Source organism: Bombina bombina, chromosome 1 (genome assembly GCF_027579735.1).
Source record: "Bombina bombina isolate aBomBom1 chromosome 1, aBomBom1.pri, whole genome shotgun sequence".
Lineage (NCBI taxonomy): Eukaryota > Metazoa > Chordata > Amphibia > Anura > Bombinatoridae > Bombina > Bombina bombina.
Genome location: NC_069499.1, coordinates 1,448,206,576 through 1,448,228,917, shown reverse-complemented (window position 1 = coordinate 1,448,228,917; position 22,342 = coordinate 1,448,206,576). Strand labels below are relative to the sequence as shown.

Below are 22,342 nucleotides of genomic sequence, written 5' to 3'. Positions count from 1 at the left end.
CCAATCGGATTGAACTTGAATCTGATTGGCTGATTCAATCAGCCAATCAGATTTTTTTAACTTAATTCCGATTGGCTGATAGAATCCTATCAGCCAATCGGAATTCGGCGGACGCCATCTTGGATGACGTCATTTAAAGGTACCTCATTCCAAGTTCAGCAGTCGGCCGGGATGGATGCTCCGCGGCGGCGGAGCGAAGAAAGAAGATTGAAGATGCCGCCGGAAGAATGAAGACTTTGCTGCCGCTTGGAGGAAGACGTCGCCGGAGGAAGAATTCTTCTTTGCCGCTTGGAGGAAGACATCGCCGAAGGAAGAATTCTTCTTTGCCGCTTGGAGGAAGACATCGCCCGGATCGGATCAGGAGTTCGGCCCGGTGTGGTGAAGACAAGGTAGGGAGATCTTCAGGGGGGTAGTGTTAGGCTTTTTTAAGGGGGGTTTGGGTGGGTTTAGAATAGGGGTATGTGGGTGGTGGGTTGTAATGGGGGGGGGGTATTGTATTTGTTGTATGCAAAAGAGCTGAATTCTTTGGGGCATGCCCCACAAAAGGCCCTTTTAAGGGCTGGTAAGGTAAAGAGCTTTGAAATTTGTTGAATTTAGAATAGGGCAGGGAATTTTTTTTATTTTGGGGGTTTATGGCGGTGTAAGGGGTCAGATTAGGGGATAGATAAGGTAGATGGCGGCGGTTTTAGAGGCTCACAGTAGGGGGTTAGTTTATGTAGATGGCGGCGGGGTCCGGGAGCGGCGGTTTAGGGGGTAATAACTTTATTAGGGATTTCGGGGGGGATCGCGGTTGACAGGGAGATAGACATTGCGCATGCGTTAGGTGTTAGGTTTATTTTAGCCGATCGCGGTTGACAGGGAGATAGACATTGCGCATGCGTTAGGTGTTAGGTTTATTTTCAAGTTAGTTTAGGGAGTTACGGGGCTCCAATAGTCAGCGTAAGGCTTCTTACGGCTGCTTTTTGTGGCGAGGTGAAAATGGAGTAAGTTTTCTCCATTTTCGCCACGTAAGTCCTTACGCTGCATATTGGATACCAAACTGCGCGGGTTTGGTATACCTGCCTATGGCCCAAAAAACTGCGGGCGACGGCAGAAATATACGGGCGTAACTTCTAGGTTACGCCGTATATGTGATACCAAATCCGCGCAAATATTGGCGTCGCCGGCTTTTGCGGGCGACGCTTTATATCGGATCGACCCCCAGTTGGCTAACTTATTATAAGTATTAGTTACCTGATATAATGGAACTCGGATCAACCACACACAGCTAGAATTTTTCGGGTATTCTGAGGCATTGTACATAGTGACAAAAGTTCCACTGGAGTTGCTGAGTATTGTACTGCAGACATCTAAAGAAACAATTAAACGGTATAAAAAGATAGAATTCAAAAACAATTGTTCTATATCCTAATCAAAGTATATATTTGCTTTCATGTTATTTGATAATAGAGTTGTTGCACCGCCATAGTTAAAGTGAATGTAAATTTTGATGCTAAAGTGCCCGGTTTTTAAAAATTCTATTAAAAACAGGGGCACTTTAATTCATCAAAATTTACATTTCACTTGTGTTGTGAAAAAATACTTACCTTTTAATCTTGACAACTGATCCAGCTTCCTCCAACCGTCACAAAGGGATAGGATAAAGTAAACTCAACTCCATCAGGGTATGATTATACATTTAAACTGTGCTTTGTTAACCCTGTTCTAGGATAAATATGAACTACTTAATGCAATGTTTAATAAGGTTGCCAAACACTTCTCAACCTTAGTGCGCCTTTCAGGGGACATAAAAGTCAAAATTAAACTTGATTCAGCTATATAGCTTTCCAATGTACTTGTTATCTAATTTTTGTTCTCTTTGTATCCTTTGTTGAAAAAGATACATAGGAAGGCCCAGGAGCAGAAATGCACTACTGGTGCCTACATGCTGATTGGTGGTTGCACATATATGTCTCTTGTCATTGGTTCCTCCAATGTGTTCAGCTAACTCCAACTAGTGCATTGCTGATCTTGCAACAAAGGATACCAAGAGAATTAAGCAAATATGATAACAGAACGATGTTTAATATTGAATGCTTGATTTGAATTGTGAAAGAAAAATGGTGGGTTTGATTATTATTCGCTGCTCTTTCATATACAAAAATAAAAATTGTTTTTTATTCCATCAGGTCTGCATTGAAATCTACTGATCACATTTTTTTTTTATTATAAATAAATTTAGCTACTCGTTTACAAAAAAAAACAAGATGACGCACTTTTTATGATATATTTTATATATATATAATTTTAATTTTATTGATACCATGGCATGGTACATGTGTAAAAAAAAAAATTCAGATTTTATTTTAACTTAAAAGTACACATGCTTTTTTTGTTTTATTTAAAGGGACAGTCAACATGAAAAAGTGTATTGTTTAAAAAGATAGATAATGCCTTAACTACTTATTCACCACTTTGCACAACCAACATTTAAACCTCTAAATTTCTGCCTGTTTCTAAGCCACTACAGACAGCCTCTTATCACATGCATTTTTATTAGTTTTTCACAACAAGGGAGTTCTATTTCATGTGAGACATATAGATAACATTGTGCTAACACCCATGGGTTGTAGCTGACACTGCACTAATTGGATAAAATGCAAGTCAATAAATAAAGGCTTAGATACAAGGTAATCACAGAGGTAAAAAGTATATAAATATAACTGTGTTGGCTATGCAAAATTAGGGAATGGGTAATAAAGGGATTATCTATCTTTTTAAACAATAAAATAATTTGAGTTGACTGTCCCTTTAAATGTTCTTTTGTATGACTTTTTCATAGTGGCTTAAATATGTTTTAATTAAAAATAATGATGATAATAACAAAGTATTCTGAATTAGAATTGATTTAATTGTAATGAAATTTTGAAAATAAAAAATTATACTATATTAGATCAATTTACATTTTAAATAATGTATGTTGGTATCATGAATCCTATTGCATGTAATAATATATGTCAAGCGAGGATTTTCTAATCTAAATTCATTTTATTTGCTGGAGTGTATTATTTTGTTCACTAATAGTTCTTTTACCTTTATTTGTCAAATTAAATAGCAGATTTTGCCTGTTGAATGTGCTACCTATACTCTAAATCTAATCTTTAAGTATTGGCTTTAAAAAAAATATGTAAACAAGACCCAGCAGAATAAATTACACAAGTGGGGGTTAGTGGTATATACTAAAATGTTCATTTGTAATTGTTCTCTCTAAATACTGGGCTATGGTATTCAGATAGAAATAAGATAAGGAAGCATTTTTGTGTTTAAAAAGTGATAAGATACAGAGGTGTAATCTCCCTACAAGTTCAGTCTATTTAGGGCCAGATTATAAGTGGAGTGCAATATATCGCTTTTGCTGAAGCAATATTTGTGCTCCACTTTGTAATACCAGCGCACGTTAATGCTAAGAGCGCGCTTCCATAGGCTCTAATGGGAGCCTTGATCTGATGTCATCAGGGACAGCGTCATAACATTGCACATTGAAGGGGTAAGCAGCGCAGCAATGGCAGCATAGTTTTAAATAAATATGTATATGAATAACTTAAATTATGCTTACCTGATAATTTTCTTTTCTTCTGATGGAAAGAGTCCACAGCTGCATTCATTACTTTTGGGAATTAAGAACCTGGCCACCAGGAGGAGGCAAAGACACCTCAGCCAAAGGCTTAAATACTCCTCCCACTTCCCTCATCCCCCAGTCATTCTGCTGAGGAACAAGGAACAGTAGAAGAAATATCAGGGTGAAAAGGTGCCAGAAGAATAAAATAACGACGCCCCACATAAAAATTACCGGTGGGGAGCTGTGGATTCTTTCCATCAGAAGAAAAGAAAATGATCAGGTAAGCATAATTTAAGTTTTTCTTCTTAAAAGGAAAGAGTCCACAGCTGCATTCATTACTTTAGGGAAAGCAATACCCAAGCTATAGAGGACACTGAATGCCAAGACGGGAGGGTACAAAAGGCGGCCCATTCTGAAGGCACCAAGCCTGAGACCACTACCCAACAAAAACCCTGCATCGTCCGAAACCGAGAAAACTTTGAAAAAGAAAAAAGCCCCAAAGAAAACTGACCCACAGATAGTCCAGAAGCCTAGCTAGAGAACGCAAAATCGGACATAACTGAGCCAACAGTCCTCCAGGAGACATCGTCGCCCAACAGTCGGTCCCATACCATTCACCCCTCACTAACGAAGGGAACGCCAGCCTAAACTCCCAAAGGGGTAGGGCAAGGAAGAACCGAAGGGAAACCGAAAGGTTACCCAAAATCTATAACCCCCAATAGCGAGCCCAGCTCACAAAGACCCAAATGGGTCCTGACAAACAAGGAGAGGCTACGCCCAGACCAAGCAGAAACCAGAGGGTTAGGACCAGACATCGAAACAGAAACATTTTTCTCTCAAACATCGTGCAAAAGCACAAAAAAAGACAACTGAAGACGGAGTCCTCACATCGTCAGAACTGAGAATACTGAAGTATTCAGACACACAAAACGTGTAACAGACCCAGACGAAAAACCCTGAGTCAAGAACACACAGCCATCAACAGGATGACACTGAAAGAATACCTGCTGAGAAGTAAAAAGCGGCCAGCAAGAGAACAGATTGCAAAAAAATACTCCCTGACAGAGGGCACATTCTAGGCAATCTAAGCCGCCAGACCTACACATAGGTCTCCAAAAGGGAGAACACATACCCTCAACAAGGCCCACTGCACCCCCAAGAATGAGAAGTTACCACCAGACCCCAAAGGTGGATTGGAACCCTAGACCTCCTGCTTGTAAACCCAGGGAGCTAGCCACTATGCCAACCGAGATCCTGAAGATGACAACGCATCTCAGAACCTACTCCCAGCCGGGCCAACCCAAGCGTCGGCAGGTCTGAAACAGGGGATCAGAAGAACCCCAACACCAGCTCAAAAAAAAGCGGAAGAATGGCCACAGCCATCCCAACAGAGCATGGGTGCCAACCCGACTCCGTAGAAACAGACGACAAGGCCGTAGACCCAAAGGAATCTAGCAAAAGGCCCAACATCATCTTGACACGGAGCCAGAAAGGCTCCAGAAGGAACAAAACAACCCAGAGAGAATACCCCTCACTGATCGGTTAACTCCCAGTTCTAAGCTCCTGAATCCAGGAGAGACCCTAAGAAAAGGACCACACCTCCCTAAGAAGGAGAATAAGCCCCCACCCTAAGAAAAATGTGGGGGCCAATAAGGCAGAGCACCTGTGCACAAGACATGAAGCCACAGGCTAAAGGAGAGATCAACTCTACAACGCAGATGAACTTGGAAGGAGTCCCCCTGAAAAATTAGCTTGCTAACACATATCCAATGTGCAATAGCTGCAGCAGTGACACTGCAAACCCATTCGCCTGCAGAGCAGTGAGTCCATAAGGACCATATAAGTGTAAGTCGAGTCCAATGAGCATCGGCACTCAGAAAACCTAGCCAACCGGGACCAGGTCAATACGTCAGAGAAAAGGTCATAGCCCAAGTTCCCTGGAACTGGGGAACCCCGAACCAGCCCTAGAGCCTTAAAGTCCGGTAACAACCCGCAACGAGATCCACAATGGAAAATGCAGAGCAGAGCCTCAGCAACCGGAAAAAACAGGGTGAAGATTGGTCCAAGCCCCCAATTGTTTAAACAAACAATATCCGTGAAACTAACACCCCCGTCTTGTATAAAAAAACGGACCCACGGGGAGATATCAATGCAATATCCAGAACAACCCAGATAACGAGAATAACTTGCAAGTCCCGACCCAAGGAAAAGACCACCCCTTGCCAAAGTCCAAAGCTCCAAAGGAGCTAAGGCGTTAAAATTCATACAACGACCCTAGAGCCCATAGACGCTCAAACAGCCACGGGACAAAAAGGCAAGGGGATAACTCAAGGCCAAAATCACTCGAGCAAAGGCTTGTCTCCACATCACCTCCATACTATCAGAGGATCACAGAGAGAAAAGGATGCAGAGGATTCCCATCTCCGGGAAGACCCCTAAGCAGAGCCCAAGGAGACCACGCCCAGTGTCCCTAAAAGGGAACAACCATCTCCCAGAGAGGAACCTAGGTCCCTCAAAAAAAGGAGATCTATCCCACATGGAGACAACGGAGGAAGACTAAAAGGTCTCATAAAAACAGCTAGACAGTACACAGACAAACCATCCGCTGCAAGGCAGCTAAACTACCCATCAGACTACTAGCTGTTGAAGGACCACGTCCAAAAAGGACAATCCCAGAACCTCAAAAAGGCTAAACCACTGAAATCGGCGGTAAGAGGGCACTAAGCCCTCCAACCCTCCACCACATGGGGGAGGAAACTCTAGGGTCCGACAATACCAGATGCAAGAGAGAGTGATGCAGCGGAACTCCACTGACCCAGTCATCCAGATTGAAGGCTAATAAGGACTGAGACAATCCTTACTGCCTCACAGACCCACAGGTCCTCTAGAATGCTTAGCTGAAACTTGTAAAACAAAAACAAGAACATAAATGATAATATGAGCACTCGGCGCCTCTACCGGACCAGTCAAGCAGAAACGGCGCCATGTGTCTGAACAGCCACGAGACAGAAAAACGAACCCAAACAGGACCAGCCTGCAGCCAGGGTCCTAACTGTCAAACTGCATAAATCTTCCCTCAGAGGGGAAGAAGGGATAACAGACAAACATAGGACTAACATGTCCCCAAACAAACTTCCGCAGAAGTAACAGAGAGTATCGATCCCAGAAGGTTCCCGAAGGAAACACATAAACAAAATAAAAGACATCATAATTGGATACAAAGAAAATATAAGGCAACCCGTAGGTTAACTACAAAAAAAAGAGAGTAAGCCTCAGGGCTGAGAATAAAAAATACACAAAGCAGCTCTATAAAGAAGGCTTCCCTCAAACCTTCATCAACTGAAATTCAAGTAAAAGGTCAATTACAATGTCTGCAGTTAAACTGCAGGCAGGTAATTATACAGCTGCGCTGTCTGAAAGACAGCTGAATGTGTGTAGCAAACAAGCTAATATATAGATCCCAATGGGTTAAATTCATATGTATACATTTAATATATAAAATCAACAGAATAAATATAGTCTAAAAATACAATCTAAAAATTCATACAATACAATAGCTCATAAATATAAAAAACAACTTGTCATAAAGTTAAATATTGCAAACACAATGATACAAGCATAGGTTGGTGCATAAAGTCTTTTTAGCAGCCAAACACAGGTTAGTTAAACAGAAAGTCTTTTTAACATGCTGAGTTGTATCTTAATAAGCAAAATGTTGTGTCTTGATTAGTGGTAGACAAGGCTTAGCTTATACAGCAGGCAAGTCAATAGCGTAAGCTGAAAAGCTGCAGGGTTTCAAAGCTGTAAAACACGGATGAGAAGCAAGGACAGAAAGATCCTTTAAAGCAGAGGTATAATTCCACAGGCAAGGTGTATACTTATACTTACACCGTCAGTAATTAATCTCCAGACGTTTTTCTCCAGAAGTTATTCCTTCTCCGGGTAACGTTTACCACTCTCAGGCGTCGCCTGCACTCTTGTGAGAGGATAGCAATAAGTTCAATCAACATCCATGAACTCCCACAGCGTTATCGTCTAAGTATCAGGACTACGGAAGCCCAAGTGGATCACAATAAAGAGCAACGCGTTTTGGCTACGTACAGCCTTTCTCAAGCTCAGAGAAAGAATCTTTCTGTCCTTGCTTCTCATCCGTGTTTTACAGCTTTGAAACCCTGAAGCTTTTCAGTTTACGCTATTGACTTGCCTGCTGTATAAGCTAAGCCTTGTCTACCACTAATCAAGACACACCATTTTGCTTATTAAGAGACAACTCAGCATGTTAAAAAAAGACTTTCTGTTTAACTAACCTGTGTTTGGCTGCTAAAAAGACTTTATGCACCAACCTAATCTACCCCATAATCTTATTAGTAACCCCTTTACCGATGTTGTGAATGTTAAGGAAAGAAAGGCACAATATTTGTAACTACTTTGCTTATTTTGACCCTTCTATTGTTTCATTGACAACAGATTGGTGTATAAATAAATAAACATTTGAATAAATAGTATAAATATAAGAATTTACTATTTTCCTTATTATTGTAAATTAGTTTATAAATTGTTTTCTTACCACATTGGTATAGTGTATTAATTTTAACAATGTCGAGGTTAGTAGGACCATATCTCTGTCCAATCGCTATGTTTGGGTCCGGTTTTGGAACTATGGTGTCCAGTCCATGAGAAATAGAAAATGCATCTCTAAAACAGAAAAAAACAAACTTTGCATAAAATAGTTTCTAATTGTATTTACTAAAGTAACCCTAAACATTATTTAGTAATAAATTAGTGTCTCAGATTAGAACCCCAACAAACATAAATGGGAAGCTAAATTAAAATTATACTTTTATGATTCAGATGCAGTTTTAAGATACTTTCCAATTTACATCCATTATCAATTTGTGCACAGTATTTTTATATGCCCACTATCTGAGGCATCTGCTACTACTGAGCATGTGCAAGAGTTCACAGTGTATATGACTCTGTAATTGGCTGATGGCTGTCACATGATGGGGGGGCAACAAATTGAAAACAAAATTGAAATTTGTCAGAAAAAAAAATCTACTGCTCATTTAAAATTCAGAGTAAGTGCTACTGCATTGTCTCTTTATTATGTTGATTATGCTCAGATTACCACATTTATTACCTCATCAATTTCTTTGTTGACAAAACAGTCAAGTTGATATACTATATACATTTTGCAATGGTTTTTGATTACATCTAAAAGACTACATTTAACATTTAGTACTCTTTATTTAGTGATGTTACTTTTCACCAATAGTGCAGTGGGAGTTGTCCTTATCAACCAGTAAACAATTTGTCTCTTGAGATGAACTTAAGATGAACTGTGCAAAAAACATTCAATTTATGTTAATTTAAGAATCAATAAACTACTTGAACATAACTGAAGGAACGTAAACATATTATCTTATATACATATTTGTCTCTAAATCTTTGTCATACTTTTGTTAAGAACATCTCATAACCAACCCCTTAAGTCTGAATTCTTTTTTTATTATGTTTTATCCTTGTAGCTGCATATTTAAAGGGTCTACCTGACTTTGTGTCAATATGACAGGTGTGACACTGACGCTGCTGATTGGTTGTCCCACCCAATGACTGCAATGCTAAGATTAGCTAGATGGGCAGACCGTGTACCATGTAATATGTTGAAAAAACACTGCTAAGCCAAAATGATCCAGCACTGGGTAATTTGGTGCCTTTCTTAACAACTGTATATACAGTGATTTAGAAAAAAAGAAAAAAAACATTTGCAGTTCCTTTAGCTATTTCCATAAAAAGGAAAACTACAAATGCATAATTGTTCCCTCTTATTTTAAATACATGACTGAAAATATTTGAGTTTTAAGTATATTCATTTTTATGTGAAACTTACCGTGGATAATGCATCACTGAGGCATAGTCATATGGTAATTCCATATTGGAGTTGTATATATCAAAGTTACCAAGAGCTCCTAGAAGAAGCAGACAATTATGTTTATTTACACAAACTGTTTATCATTTATGTGTATTACCTTTGTTGAGATAGCTAAAAAAAACTTAAAGGCAACTGTCTCATTAATCAAGATTTAGTCAACATGTATTATGCATTCAAAGCTTTTTCTAAAAAAAAGACTCCATGGAAAGATATGATAAACAGTAAAACATTAGAAAAATAAATGAATTCTTCAATTAAATATGCAATTTTTTTTCCTTTTACAGGTGATGTATCAGTAAACATTTGCGTAGGATTCAAAAACTGCATATCAGCTAGAAGAAATTAACCCTTTTGCTGCTAAGCTTTATTTCTCCGCAGTGCTGAGCCAATTTTGAGCTTTTTTGCTACCTAGATTTAAACTCTATTGCAAGTCAAATTTCAGTGAATGACCCACACAAATTATATATTGTTTTTTTTTTTTTTTTTAAGCAGGCCCAGCAGATACACAATATATCATTATTATATTTATATAATTCATGACATATGAGATAGCTGCAGCAAAAAGGTTTTATAAATAGTGATGTCACGAACCTAAAAATTTGGGTACGCGAACTTCCGCAAAAGTTCACGAACGGGCGAACCGCCATAGACTTCAATAGGCAGGCGAATTTTAAAACCCCCAGGGACTCTTTCTGGCCACAATAGTGATGGAAAAGTTGTTTCAAGGGCACTAACACCTGGACTGTGGCATGCCGGAGGGGGATCCATGGCAAAACTCCCATGGAAAATTACATAGTTGATGCAGAGTCTGGTTTTAATCCATGAAGGGCATAATTCACCTAACATTCCTAAATTGTTTGGAATAACGTGCTTTAAAACATCAGGTATGATGTTGTATCAAACAGGTAGTGTAAGGGTTACGCCCGCTTCACAGTGCGCAGTGTAGGTGATATACCTGGCCTGACCATGCTTTGCAGACCAGGTATCAGTGGTCACATGGACCCTTGCCCCAACACTGTGTGCCAGACATGCCATTATAGCAGACTTATATGGCTTTGGCGTTGCTTTTTGGTAATTAGAAGGCTGCTAAATGCCACTGCGCACCACACGTGTTTTATGCCCAGCAGTGAAGGGGTTAATTAGGGAGCATGTAGGGAGCTTGTAGAGTTAATTTTAGCTTAAGTGTAGTAGACAACCAAAAGTATTGATCTAGGCCCATTTTGGTATATTTCATGCCACCATTTCACCGCCAAATGCGATCAAATAAAAAAAAAAATTGTTCACTTTTTCACAAACTTTAGGTTTCTCACAGAAATTTATTTACAAACAACTTATGCAATTATGGCATAAATGGTTGTAAATGCTTCTCTGGGATCCCCTTTGTTCAGAAATAGCAGACTTATATGGCTTTGGCGTTGCTTTTTGGTAATTAGAAGGCTGCTAAATGCCACTGCGCACCACATGTGTTTTATGCCCAGCAGTGAAGGGGTTAATTAGGGAGCATGTAGGCAGCTTGTAGAGTTAATTTTAGCTTAAGTGTAGTAGACAACCAAAAGTATTGATCTAGGACAATTTTGGTATATTTAATGCCACCATTTCACCGCCAAATGTGATCAAATTTAAAAAAAACTTAAATTTTTTCGCAATTTTAGGTTTCTCACTGACACATCAGGATTCTATCAGCCAATCGGAATTGAAGGGACGCCATCTTGGATGACGTCCCTTAAAGGAACCTTCATTCGTCGTTCAGTCGTCGGTTGAAGAGGATGGCTCTGCGTCGGCTCCTTTAAAGATGGCTCCGCTCCGGATGGATGAAGATTGAAGACGCCGCCTGGATGAAGACTTCTACCAGATGAAGGACCTTCTCTGCGCACCTTGGATGAAGATTTCGGCCCAGTTTGGTGAAGACGACTCAAGGTAGGAAGATCTTCAGGGGGTTAGCGTTAGGTTTTTTTAAGGGGGGTTTGGGTGGGTTAGAGTAGGGGTATGTGGGTGGTGGGTTTTAATGTTGTGGGGGGTTGTATTTTTTTTTTTTACAGGTAAAAGAGCAGATTACTTTGGGGCAATGCTCCGCAAAAAGCCCTTTTAAGGGCTGGTATAAGAGCTGATTACTTTTGTAATTTAGAATAGGGTAGGGCATTTTTTTTATTTTGGGGGAATTTTTTATTTTATTAGGGGGCTTAGATTAGGTGTAATTAGTTTAAACTTCTTGTAATTTTTTGTAATTTAGTGGGGGGGTTTTTTGTATTATAGATGAGTTTATTTACTTGTATTTTAGTTTAGCTAATTGTAGTTAATTTAATGATAGTGTAGTGTTAGGTGTATTTGTAACTTAGGTTAGGATTTATTTTACAGGTAATTTTGTACTTATTTGAACTAGGTAGCTATTAAATAGTTATAAAATATTTAATAGCTATTGTACCTAGTTAAAATAAATACAAAGTTGCCTGTAAAATAAATATAAATCCTAAAATAGCTACAATGTAATTATTAGTTATATTGTAGCTATATTAGGGTTTATTTTATAGGTAAGTATTTAGTTTTAAATAGGAATAATTTATTTAATAGGAATATTATTTCATTTAATTAAAATTATATTTAACTTAGGGGGGTGTTAGGGTTAGACTTGAGTTTAGGGGTTAATAACTTTATTATAGTAGCGGCGACATTGCGGGTGGGAGATTAGGGGTTAATAATTGTAGGTAGGTGGCGGCGATGTTAGGGAGGGCAGATTAGGGGTTAATAAAATTTATTATAGTGTGTGTGCGAGGCGGGAGTGCGGCGGTTTAGGGGCTAATACATTTATTATAGTGGCGGCGAGGTCCGGTCGGCAGATTAGGGGTTAATAAGTGTAGGTAAGGTAGCGGCGATGTTGGGGGGGGGCAGATTAGGGGGTAATAAATATAATATAGGTGTCGGCGATGTTAGGGGCAGCAGATTAGGGGTTCATAGGGATAATGTAGGTTGCGGCGGTGTCCGGAGCGGCAGATTAGGGGTTAATACTATAGTGCAGGTGTCAGCAATAGCAGGGGCGGCAGATTAGGGGTTAATAAATGTAAGGTTATGGTTGTTTAGACTCGGGGTTCATGTTAGGGTGTTAGGTGCAGACTTAGAGAGTGTTTCCCCATAGGAAACAATGGGGCTGCACTAGGAGCTGAACGCTGCTTTTTTGCAGGTGTTAGGTTTTTTTCAAGCCAGCTCAGCCCCATTGTATCCTATGGGGATATCGTGCACGAGCACGTTTTTCCAGCTTACCGCTACCGTAGGCAACGCTGGTATTGAGAGTTGAAGGGAAGGTAAATTCTGCTCAACGCTACCTTTTCTGAGCCTAACGCAGCCACTCAGACAACTCTAAATACCAGCGTTGTCTTAAGGGTACGCTGGGAAAAAAAGCAGTGTCAGCTACACGGGTCTTTACCGACAAAACTCTAAATCTAGGCGTTGGTGTTTTGTAAAGGGTCTTAATAGCTGATGATTAACCACAGGCTAAAGGGAGGAGACAGCAAATGTGGTTCAGGTATTTGATAAGAAAACCCATATGTATGTGGGTGTAACTGAACATTAAATAATAGATTGAGGTGGTCGCCAAATTCCCTCTGTGAAACTGGGACGTAAATTGGGGAAGATAGCATAGTAGAATAGGATTTCCAAGCTTGACCCCACCCAGTAAAATTAGCAATATCTGTAAGCTCTGACCTAGTTAACAGTCCCTATTTAAGTGGTCCTAACCCAATATTTTACTATGTAGTCTAATAAACAATATAATTAATATACAAGGTCTGTATTGCACCTGGTAATATGTTTTCAGTTAAAATATCCACATATTTATCACGGTCACTTCTGTTGTGCTCATGGAGAAATCCCAAAACATGATTTAGTTCATGTTGGATAACACCTTTATAAATGCAGCCATTTGCAGAGAGAGATAGTTCTTGAATTCCTCCAATCCTCCCATAATAAGACCAGCACCTTAAAAACAACAACATATAATATATTAAAATGTCATGATTTTTTTAATACATTTTCAAAGTTTCTTCTTAAAAATGCCCAGTTTAAAAAATTCTTAATAACCAGAGGTATTTTACATGTCAAAGTTCATATTTTCAATTTGGTTTTTGATGTGCAATTAATTTAACAGCCCCCCTAATTGGTTCAGGGAACTGTTTGGGCAACAAATCTACAAAACTTAAAACTGTTTATTGACTGACATTTTCACAACATACCCATTTCCTGAGGTAATATTGATGGCATCTTTCTCTGTTGCACGTGGTACAAATAACACACAGGTTACTGCCTCTAGCTCATGCATAGCAGCAGTAATCAAGGAGACTTGAGAATCATCTGTAAAAGGTACACAGTAATACATTAAGAAAATACCAATAAATAGTATCGATTTTGCATTATGGAAATTACAAAAAACAATTTAAGGGACATTAACATACTTTTTTTATTGAAGGCATTTAAAAATATATATATTTTTTTAAACCTACTGCCCCTGTGTTTATTGTGTTTTTTTCTTTTACGATTGTAGTCAGCTGTTTCCACTAGATTAGTGACAGTATCACAGACAGTGAAAAAAGCCAGCTGAAGAAGTAAAGATTTAGGCCAGGTCAAAGGGCACGATGATCTAAAGATCTCTTGGCTGGTGAGATTCTATAAGAATGCTCCTCAGTCCTTCTATTTCTTTGGTGGAATTATCTAAAGCCACTTTTTACTATGAAAACAGGGTGTCTCACTAAAGGGCATATACTGCATTTTCGCATAGGGAGGAGATGCCGACAATACAAATGTTCACAATTAAAACTGTAATTTAAAAATCATACAAAACGAATAATTGAACCATTCACACAAAAATATGCAGGGAAAATTGTATTGTTAAGGTGTATCCAAAATCATAAGAAAATTGTGCATCAAAAATTGTATTTTATCAAAAACTTTGTATGTAAATTTGACAGGAATAAATTATATATAATATGAACAGCGTAAATCGTAATTTAAAGGAACACTAAACCCAAATTATTTCTTTCATGATTCAGATAGAGCATGCAATTTTAAGCAACTTTTTAATTTACTCCTATTATCAATTTGTCTGCATCCTCTTGCTATCTTTATTTAAAAAGTAGGACTGTAAAGCTTAGGAGCTGGACCATTTTTGGTTCAGAACCTGGTTCAGAACCCATTTTAGGTGCTGAACCTAAAATGGTCCGGCTACTAAGCTTTACATTCCTGCTTTTTAACCCCTTAGTGACCAGACCATTTTTCAATTTTCTTACCCTTAAGGACCAAGGCTATTTTTACATTTCTGCTGTGTTTGTGTTTAGCTGTAATTCTCCTCTTACTCATTTACTGTACCCACACATATGATATACCGTTTTCTCACCATTAAATGGACTTTCTAAAGATATCATTATTTTCATCATATCATATAATTTACTATAATTTGTTTTATAAAATATGATGAAAAAAAATGGAAAACAACTAACTTTTTCTAACTTTGACCCCCAAAATCTGTTACACATCTACAACCACCAAAAAACACCCATGCTAAATAGTTTCTAAATTTTGTCTTGAGTTGAGAAATACCCAATGTTTACATGTTCTTTGTTTTTTTTGCAAGTTATAGGGCAATAAGTACAAGTAGCACTTTGCTATTTCAAACCATTTTTTCTTCAAAATTAGCAATAGTTACATTGTAACACTGATATCTGTCAGGAATCCCTGAATAACCCTTCACATGTATATATTTTTTTTTAGTAGACAACCCAAAGTATTGATCTAGGTCCATTTTGGTATATTTCATGCGACCATTTCACCGCCAAATGCAATCAAATAAAAAAAATCATTAACTTTTTCACAAACTTTAGGTTTCTCACTGAAAAAAATAGCTTGCAATTATGGCACAAATGGTTGTAAATGCTTCTCTGGGATCCCCTTTGTTCAGAAATAGCAGACATTTATGGCTTTGGCTTTATGTTTTGGTAATTAGAAGGCCGCTAAATACCGCTGCGCACCACACTTGTATTATGCTCAGCAGTGAAGGGGTTAATTAGGTAGCTTGTAGGGTTAATTTTAGCTTTAGTGTAGAGATCAGCCTCCCACCTGACACATCCCACCCCCTGATCCCTCCCTGACCCCCCATTAAACAGCTCTCTTCCCTCCCCACCTCACAATTGTCACCACCATCTTAAGTACTGGCAGAAAATCTGCCAGTACTAAAATAAAAGTTTTTTTTTTTTAAATATATATTTTCTGCACTGTAGGTTCCCCCCCTAACCCGCCAACCTCCGTGACACCCCCCCCAAACAACTCTCTTAACCTCCCCCCTCTTCCTATTTGCAGCTATCTTAGGTACTGGCAGCTGTCTGCCAGTACCCACTTTGCACTAAAATTGTGCCTTTTTTTTTTTTTTTTATAAATCCATATCTTCCGTAGTGTAGCTGCCCCCCCACAATGCCCCCTCCCCCTTCCAGATCCCTTTTTCAAAAACGTATCCCCTCCTCTGTCTTCCTCTACTTCCTTCCCTTATACAGCCACAGCTGCCACAGTGAGTATTAAGTAGCAGTGCAGTGAGGGAACATTCCCAACGCCCTCACCGCACTGGATCCACGCTGAGAGGAAGTGATCCAGTGATGGGCCGTCCACCTGCTTCCCTCGTATCCCTCCCACACCACCAACGTTCTGCACCATCGCTGGCCGATGCAGAGAGGGCCACAGAGTGGATTTCTCTTCATCGGTTGGTAAAAAAGGGGAATTGCAGGATGCCTCAATATTGAGGCATCGCTGCAATACTCTGAAAGCGGCTGGAAGTAATCGTGATCGCTTCCAGTGCTTGAAAACACTGAGGACGTGCAGGGTACGTCCCACTGAGGATGTGCAGGGTACGTCCTTGGTCATTAACTAGCAGTTTTTGTAGGACGTACCCTGCACGTCCTTGGTCGTTAAGGGGTTAAATAAAGATAGCAAGAGAACAAAGAAAAAATCGATAATAGGAGTAAATTACAAAGCTGCTTAATATAGCATGGTCTATCTGAATAATGAAAGAAAAACATTGGGTTTATCCCTTTAATAATACATCAGTTAAGGAAATGTAACATTTTCTAACTAAAAAAAATACAAAAATGCATAACTGAATATCTATGGCTAATACAGAGGAATATTAATGGTGAAAAATTATGATTATCCTAACATAGTGACGGAATAATCTAGAGTTTATTAAAGAGACAGAGACGAGTATTTTGCAATATCTTTCCCTTTACTGAACAGACAGCACTTAAAAGCACTGAATTTTTTTGATGTTATGCAATATTTAAAAATGTATGATACTAAGGCTTTATCATTACTGGAATCCTGAATTTGGATGATTCTAGGCTGGAAAAGAAAAAATTTATAATAATAACATAATAAATAATAAATCCTCAATTAACTGGGAGGGAAAATATATATAATGTACATAATTTAAATAAAAATACATAGAAAATAAGGGAGGGAAAATACTCGCCTCTGTCTCTTTAATAAAATCTAGATTATTCCGTCACTATGTTAGGATAAACGTCATTTTATTACAAGGACAGAAAATCTTATTTTGCAAAATTAATTATGACAAAAGGTGATGTGGAATCAAAATGATCAGTTTAAATTAAAACTGACGAAATACAGAATCAGAGGACCAATCTGCTGCATTAAGAAATTTCTGTAATGAAGCAGATTTAACAAAGGCTTTAAAGAAATTAATTAATAAATCTACATCCCAAAAATAAGAATGTTTAGGAACAGGAGGTTTTTTGACTCTGATTGCTTTAAGAAGTTTTTTAACAGAAGAAACCTGGCCAATAGGAATATTAGCTAAAGGATAATGTCCTGCTGAAATTGCAGATCGTGCAACATTAATAGACCTATATGCTAAACCTGCTTTGAACAAAGAAGTCAAATAGTTAATGACCTCATTTACAGGGGCTGAAAAGGGATCCAGGTTCCTGCAACTGCACCAATTAGATCATTTGAGCCATGCATATTTGTATAATTTGTTTGGTTCCTGGTGCCCAAGATTCTTGGAGTAGCAATTTAGCTTCTTCAGAAAGACCCTCGAACGACCAGGATCCCCTGAAATCATCCAAACAATCAGATGAAGGGATTCCTGAAGAACCAGGTTGTGAGGTTGTCCTGTCGGGCCAATAGAAGATCTTGTTGGAGAGGAAGAAGAGGAGTAAGGTAAGACATCTCCTGGAGGGCTGGAAACCAAGACTGGACTGACCACTAGGGACTGGGAGTTATTAAAAGAATTGAGATAAGATTCCTCCTGACAAAGGATATCGTCTGTGGAATCATTGAAAAAGGAGGAAATGCATAAGCTCCCAGAATTGGCCATTCCTGAAGGAATGCATCCGTCGCTAAAGCTAGAGGATCTGGTCTCCAAAAAAAAATGGAGTCAGTTGGTGGTTCAAGCGAGAGACCTATGGAAAAAAGGACCTCTGCGTTAAGACAGGATTTGAAAAATCTTGGAGTTCAATTTCCAATCGCTGGAGTCTTGAAAATGACGAGAACCCCAATCTGCCATGGTGTTGTTCTGACTCGGAATATATTCTGCCTGAATGTGAATATTGTGATCCAAACAAGAATGGATACATTCTGACGTTAAATCCGACAATATTTTTGATGTAGTACCTCCCAAACGGTTGAGATACTTGACAGCAGAAATATTGTCCATCTTGAGTAAGACAGAAATAGGACGGTCGAATCGAACAAAACTCTTGACAGCAAAAGAACCTGCTAACAGTTCTAAACAATTGATATGAAGGATCTTATCTTCTGAAGTCCATTTGCCTCCAGTAATGAGGGGACCAAATCTGGTTCCCCATCCCGAATTGCTGGCATCTGATTCCAAAATTATTTCGAGAGAACACCCAAAAATGGCTCTCCCATTCCAAGCCTCTAAATTGGCTAACCACCATAACAATTCTGATCTGGCTTCCTCTGACAAAGTAATCTTGTGACAATAAGAAAAACCTCTTTGAAGATAAAAAAATCTTCAGTCTCTGAAGAGCCCTGTAGTGAAGAAGAACTGGAAAAATAGCTTGGATGGATGACGACAGAAGACCCATTATACGGGCTAAAGTCCAAATAGGAAATTGAGGTTTCTTGAGTACATATGAAATCTCTTTCTTTATCTTTTTGACTTTGTCCAAGGGAAGACTCAAAGTAGCAGATTGAGAATCTATTAAGAACCCCAGAAAATTTAGAGACTGGCAAGGATTTATTTCTGATTTGTTGAAATTGATTACAAATCCTAAATTCTGAAAGAGATCTTTTGCTAAATTGAGGTGAGATGTTAAAGAAAGACAATCTTGGTGCATGATGAGGATATCATCTAAATAAATTATAAGACTAACACCCCTCATCCGTAGCAAAGCAACTACATGGCGAAGTATTTTTGTAAATGCCCAAGGTGCTGAAGAAAGTCCAAAAGGAAGGCATGTGAATTGCCAAAGGTTGTTTTTCCAAAGAAATCTTAAAAAAAATCTGAAGAATGGTGAATAGGAATAGAAAGGTATGCATCTTTCAGATCTAGACAAACTAACCAATCTTTGGGAAGAAGACAATCTCTGAGGAGATGAATTCCCTCCATCTTGAAATGATTGTATTCTAAATGGTAATTTAAATCTCTCAGATTTATAACAGGGCGAAAAGAACCCTCTTTCTTTTTGACCAAAAACCTGTTGCTGATGAATGAATCTTTGTTTGAAGGAGCCATCTCTACAGCTTGTTTTTTGGCTAATTCTGAAATTTCTAGATCTAATTGGTGATAGTCTGAATGGAAAAAAAATATGGGATTTGGAAGAGATTACTGATAGGGGATGGATATGAAGTCTCGATGAAGACCCGAGACAGCTTGAAGCACCCAGGGGTGTCTTGAGATATTTTTCCCCAATTGTGAATAAATAAGGCCAGTCTGCCACCTATCTTTTGAGGAAAAGAAAGTATGGAATGACAAATGTTCTAATTTACCTGAGTAGGGTCTTCTAGAAGGTCTTCCTTTAGATGGTCTGTATGACCATTGGCTACCTCTCGTTGGGAAGAAGCTGTTGAAGAAGGTAGATGGAATAGGGTTATTCTGGTAGTGGAGTCTGGACACATAGGATGAATGGCCAGGAAAGGGTCCCCTTCCTTTCTCGGCCCTGTCAAAAACTCTAGTATTTTGATTAAAGATTTTCTTTGTTTGGGATTTTATATTATTCAAGGAATTGAGAGATGAAACATGATTGGACAGTTCTTTAAGTCCTGCATCTCGAAACAAAAAATCTTTGTCCTTTGGACCCATCTCTGAGAGTGCGAAATCAGTTAAATCAGTTAGTCAGGTCAAGTTTTCTCAATAAAATGTCTCCTTTGAGAAGACAATGCTGAAGTCCTCTATTAAGTACACTAGACGTTGAACCCATTGTTTAATAGCTTTAGGATCAACCTGAGTCTCTTTAGAAATAGCATCCTCAGACAATTCAAGTAATTTAGTAACAGGACCCAGAGTGTCCAGCAACTTATCCTGACAGGACTTTAAAAACCTGTTTATATATGGGAGAATCACCATTAGAGGATTATGAGTCAGAAACATCCTCATAAACTACAGCCGCATGACTTAACTATCACATTGACCCACATAGCTTTCTACGGACATCTTATAAAAGTCCAAACACTAACATTGTTGGCCTATACCTATCATAGGGGCCGGATCCAGTGTGAACAATGTACTATGGAGCAAAAAAAACGCTCCACGCTTGGGGGTCTAAAATAGCTGATATCACTCCTATCACCTTTCTGCCTAACAGGGACTGTTTAGGAGAGTTAAGTCCACATAATAGGTGATGGGTTTCTTCTCTAATGTGAAACAACTAATTAGAAAGACAGGGGGGGTAAGTGCTTTGGGAAAGGAGGAATTGACCATTTAACTATCAAAAGGATTGAGCAACCTTTGCTTTACAAGTAATAATACTAAATATCCATCAAGGAAAATAACATAATTAGTACGCCAGCTGGGCAGCAGTGTCATAGTTGTATAGAACCCTATACCTAGAACTTTGGTCTTATATTATTCTTTTAGCGGAGAGAGTGACTTGGGCCTATTGGGGAGCCTGACCGAGTTGTACTGCTGCAGAGGACACGGTAGTATTATATTACATATAAGGTTCAAGTGCAGACGCCTGAATTGCCTAAAGCCAAAGCCCTGAAAATATAAACCCATGAACTTTACCAAGCAGTAATTTAACCTACTCCCAGCTGATGAGTGGCAATAACCACGAAACAGCTGTCCTGGGATTGGTCTAAATCACTGTACTAACCCTAGCTAAGCATTAAAGCTGTGTAATGCAGCAGTGCTATGGCATAAAGGGAAGTCTGTCTTAAAAAGCAGGCTAAAAGTAAAAAGGTGAGTCATTGTGAACCTCATTTGCATATCTTACCCAGATTCCTTTGCTGCATTGGAAACAGTGTAGTCAGAGAGTTTCTGGGTTTAAAGCAAGTCTTCTGACTTGTTTAGATTTGTAAATGGTTTACACAATGAGTTATTTTCTCTATATTTTGTATTTAGTGGAGGATTTTAAACTCACTTTTCGCCTCCCCATAATTTTAATTGTTGTTGAATTTCCCCCAGAAATGAACTTTACCAAGCAGTGATTTAACCTACTCCCAGCTGATGAGTGGCAATAACCACGAAACAGCTGTCCTGGGATTGGTCTAAATCACTGTACTAACCCTAGCTAAGCATTAAAGCTGTGTAATGCAGCAGTTCTATGGCATAAAGGGAAGTCTGTCTTAAAAAGCAGGCTAAAAGTAAAAAGGTGAGTCATTGTGAACCTCATTTGCATATCTTACCCAGATTCCTTTGCTGCATTGGAAACAGTGTAGTCAGAGAGTTTCTGGGTTTAAAGCAAGTCTTCTGACTTGTTTAGATTTGTAAATGGTTTACACAATGAGTTATTTTCTCTATATTTTGTATTTAGTGGAGGATTTTAAACTCACTTTTCGCCTCCCCATAATTTTAATTGTTGATATATATATATATATATATATATATATATATATATATAGTTATATTTGAAAATATTAGTAAAGTGCTATACAGCTTGTAGATGCCAATAAGCCCTACTGTGTTATGAGATGTCTGAAACTACACCATATTGTATTAGTATTTCAGGGTTTAAACGCATATATAGTGACTGTCTGGTTCACCATGCTCCTTAGGTTAGAGAGGTCACATAGTCTGCAAATAATGTCTGTACTCACCCATAGGAGATCCCCATTAATAGGCATGAGACAAATAAATGCACAGCGGGAGAATGGTAGCTTAATATATATTTTTTTTTACATCCTACTGTAACATAGTTTTTACCTACTGTTTATTACATAAATCTCCCTGTGTGTCGGGTTCTTCACTCAGATAAATCATAAATAACCCCAACAACCTCTTTCCCCTCCTTGCCTCCACCCTCATTCTCTAGAGTTTCAGACCACCCCCCCCTTTTTTTTTCTTGCAGAATGAATCATCAATCTAGTAAGTTTGGATGCATGGCCTCACATTCACTACTATCAACGCAAAAGGTCTAAATAACCCAGGTAAGAGGTCCATAGCCTTTCAATAGCCATGTGCTATTTTTTCAGGAAACACACTTACATAGAGGCAGAGAACCAAAAATGGAATAAGACACAATACCCGACAGCATATTTCGCCTCTGGTGCTGCCAAAAAATGCGGAGTAGGGATACTTATCCACCAATCTGTCCCCTTGCAACTAACACACATTGAAAAAGACCCGGACGGAAGATATC

At 38.7% G+C, this 22,342-nt stretch overlaps 1 protein-coding gene across 1 annotated transcript in view; it reads right to left on the bottom strand.

The window, feature by feature from the left end:
- The window catches only part of LOC128666320 (embryonic protein UVS.2-like), a 101,031-nt gene that overhangs the window by 46,492 nt on the left and 32,197 nt on the right, over positions 1–22,342 (bottom strand). Inside the window, exons 4-8 of the mRNA XM_053720840.1 lie at positions 13,754–13,871; positions 13,321–13,499; positions 9,489–9,567; positions 8,166–8,293; positions 1,234–1,349 (exon numbers count right to left, since the gene is read on the bottom strand). Of these exons, the coding sequence (XP_053576815.1) occupies positions 1,234–1,349; positions 8,166–8,293; positions 9,489–9,567; positions 13,321–13,499; positions 13,754–13,871 (620 nt within the window). The remainder of the gene's footprint in view (positions 1–1,233; positions 1,350–8,165; positions 8,294–9,488; positions 9,568–13,320; positions 13,500–13,753; positions 13,872–22,342) is intronic.